The sequence below is a fragment of the Centruroides vittatus genome, unplaced genomic scaffold (genome assembly GCF_030686945.1).
Source record: "Centruroides vittatus isolate TY-2023 unplaced genomic scaffold, ASM3068694v2 contig_1093, whole genome shotgun sequence".
Classification (NCBI taxonomy): domain Eukaryota; kingdom Metazoa; phylum Arthropoda; class Arachnida; order Scorpiones; family Buthidae; genus Centruroides; species Centruroides vittatus.
Window position 1 is genome coordinate 114,925 of NW_027120704.1, and position 3,515 is coordinate 118,439.

At 27.8% G+C, this 3,515-nt stretch overlaps 1 protein-coding gene across 1 annotated transcript; it reads left to right on the forward strand.

Moving 5' to 3' along the window:
* The first annotated feature begins 2,810 nt into the window (after nucleotides 1-2,810).
* Nucleotides 2,811-3,515, forward strand: LOC136975925 (uncharacterized). Its single transcript, XM_067271093.1, has one exon. The coding sequence runs from the start codon at nucleotides 2,811-2,813 to the stop codon at nucleotides 3,513-3,515; it is 705 nt and encodes a 234-aa protein (XP_067127194.1).

Sequence of the window (3,515 nt, forward strand, 5' to 3'; positions counted from 1 at the left end):
TGAATACGAAAGTATTATCATTTTCATTAGATCCAAAACTAAATTTTAAAACATTAAATAAAAATTTATCTAATATTTCATAACAAATTTATAATTTTAAGCCCTTTCAGTGTAAGTTAGGCGTTATTATTGTTATATTTTTAAATCATTATTTAACACCCTTTCAAATAATTTCTATCTTTACGCTTATTTATTTTATTGTCCACAATTTATTGCTTCATTCAGGCAATCCAGAAATGCAATAAAATTATTTAAATTAATAATTTAATATTAGCTACAATTCAGCAGTAAAGAATTAATGTTGAATTAATATTTTACGTTTAATTATTAATTATATGCCTCATATTAAATATAAATAAAAAATTAGCTAAAAGTGATGAATTTTATCATTTTTATTTTTATATTGTTATAAAACGCCATCTCAGCTTTATTAAATATAAAAATTATATTTAAATACATAAAAAATTTTGTTTATATAAGTTTGAAAATATTAATTGGAAACGTCAATTCCAATATGATTACTACTATATTTCGGGTAGAAGTTTTAAAATAATACGAATACATTTATTATATTACAGCTTAAAATTATACATTAGTAATTAACATACAAATGCTATTGATAAATAAATTATAATTAATTACTATTGTAATTATATAATACATCAAAATATTTAATATTTTATTAAATTAAATACAGTAATTTGCTTTAGAGTTCTTTACAGACGAAAGATTGCTCCAATTAAATAATTTTCCTTGTCATATATTTTAGACATTAGTTACATATGAAAATAATTGGAACTACAAATGCAAAATGGGATGGTTCTTTTTCAATTAATTAAAATAGTTTCGTTCAAATTGTAAATATATGTAATAGATTACAGAAAGAATAATGGAATTAAAATCGATTTTTGCATCTAAACATATAATTTTTTTAAATATAATTACTATTAATTATAACAGAATTCATTTCCCAAATATATCAAGTCCATGTGTTTATTCATGGTCTTCCTAGAAGAACAAATAGAGAAAGAAATAATAGAAAACTCCGTTCTCTACAATTGGAATTTGTACAATTTTCGGAAAGAGTTATCTAATTTGAAGGGTATATAAATAAGTAAATATTGTAACTTTTCAGTAAAAGAAATGATGATTAACAAAATCAAAAATGGGAGTTATTCTGCTTCTATATACGTCACATTATTGTTTTATTAGCTTTAAAAATAAATTATGTTTATGGCAACAATGTAATAAATCCTCAGTGTTTTGTCGTAATTTCATTTCGTTCGTAACTCAGATAAATGAGTTTAGAAGAATAGTTATATTTTGTTTTAATATAATCGTCTGTTTTCCCTAAAAGATGAAAAATATTAATAAATATGCGAGAGGAAGTTACTTTTCTTTTAATTAGCGTTGAATAAAGATTATTTTAAAAATACATATATATATTTCAGGAATAAATTATAATCAGTCGTTACATAAAAAGAATATAAACTTTTCATTGTATATAAATTGATATTTTTAAAAATAAACTAACATATGAATAATGGGATGTTATATGAGGTGAGAGAAATAATAGATTTCAGCTTATGAATCAAATTTCTATTTAAATATATATATATGAATTTTAAAATTTATTGTTGATAGTTTGCAATAGAAAGAATTTTTAAATTAAATTTTTATTTTTAATTAATTATACGACAATTACATAAATAGAAATTACATTTAAAGGTTATGAAATTTGTAGTTTAGGAACTTCAGAATTCGTTACTTTTGTTGCTAATGTATTGTGTTTATGAAGAAATTGCAGTTTTTCATAATAAAATATATGATTTAATTTTATACTTACGCAAATATTTTTATAAATTGTCTATTACAGACAATAGACATAGACAAAATAAACATATATTTATTTATTTATTAAGTAACATGTTTAGTGAAATAGTTTTAATATTTTTAATTAGAAAACTAGTAACCATCGATACAGTGACATACTATAACGGACATCATTACTATTAAACCACTATTAAACCAATTTTACAATAACGTACCAAATATTTATGAAATACATCGATTTTTTATGTGTCCTGAATTGCATAGAAATGATGACTAAACAATTAGTTTGATAATCTTTAATTTTACACTTTCTATTCTGTAGCGTTAAGAGGGTTTTTTAATCATATCCATCACAGGTTCGCCCAGACACCTAATGGGGACGGCAGGGTGGTAAGGAACGGAGAGCGTCATATCCGAGAAAGACTACCTACAGAGGCGTATTGTTAAAGAGACTAATGTCCACTATTTTGGCAAACGTATTCAAAACGAGTCGATCGGCTTACTTGGAAACGAAGTTTGAAATACAATTTTGACTATGGCAAAGTCATCTAAATACTTCTCCATGATACTGGATTGCACCCCTGATGTCAGTCATGTTGAACAATTATCTTTAACGTTGCGTTTTGTTGACACTAATGAAGGTGAAGTCCAAGTGCGTGAGTGTTTCGTTGCTTACAAGCCGGTAAATGTCTCTTCGGGACTCACTGGCCTCTTTCTTGATGATATTGTGCAAAGTTCGATTTGGATATGAAGGATTGTCGAGGCCAAGGATATGATAATTGATCTAACATGATAGGAGGTGTCCAAAGCAGAATTCTGAACCAATATCCATGAGCATTTTTTAATCCATATGGTCATAGCTTAAATTTGGTAATAGCAGATGCCGCCAAAACATCTGTTAAATCGGTTTCTTTGTTTGGCTTCAAAGACTGTTTGTTCTATTCTCTGGATCAACAAAGCGATGGAAAGTGATATCCATGCACGTAGAAGGACTATTGCTGAAAAAAGTTTGTAAAACTCATTGGGAGAGTAGAATTTCCAGCTTCGCAACAGTTCGTTATCACTACTGTTCAGTTCGTTACGCCCTTCTGGATCTTCACGAAGAAACGAATGACTCAGTTTCAGGATCAGAAGCCATGTCCCTGGTTCAGAAAATGGAGCAATTTAAGTTTATAGTAACAATAGTGGCTTGGCATGATATATTGTTTCAAGTAAACATTGTAAGTAAGGCTATGCAGTCTGAAACTACGGATTTACCAAACGCTTCACAATTGCTGAAGAACTGCTCGGAATTTGTAAAAGAGTACCGTGGTTATTTGTCTGCTCTGATAACAGCTAGGAAAATTGCTTCTCACGCTGGGATAGATTTTATTTTTAAGCCAGTCCGATCCCAAAGAAAGAATAGATTATTTGAATACGCGGCCGTAGATGAAACATCAACAGATTCTGAAGAATTGTTTAAAATGAACGTCTTTTACCCCATAATCGATACAATTGAGAATGCGTTGGTCACTCGATTTACACAACCATCCAAATTTAATGATACAGGGACTTTTTTATACAATATCAAAACAATTCTTGAAAAGTCCAAATTGGATACAGCCTGTGCAGATTTAGAAATAAGTTTAACCGATGGGGGAAAATGTGACCTATCTGGTTGTAAATTGGTTGAGGAACTTTAA

What these genes read in the sequence shown, in the direction of transcription:
- LOC136975925 (XM_067271093.1), top strand. Translation starts at nt 2,811, where the DNA reads ATGCACGTAGAAGGACTATTGCTGAAAAAAGTTTGTAAAACTCATTGG.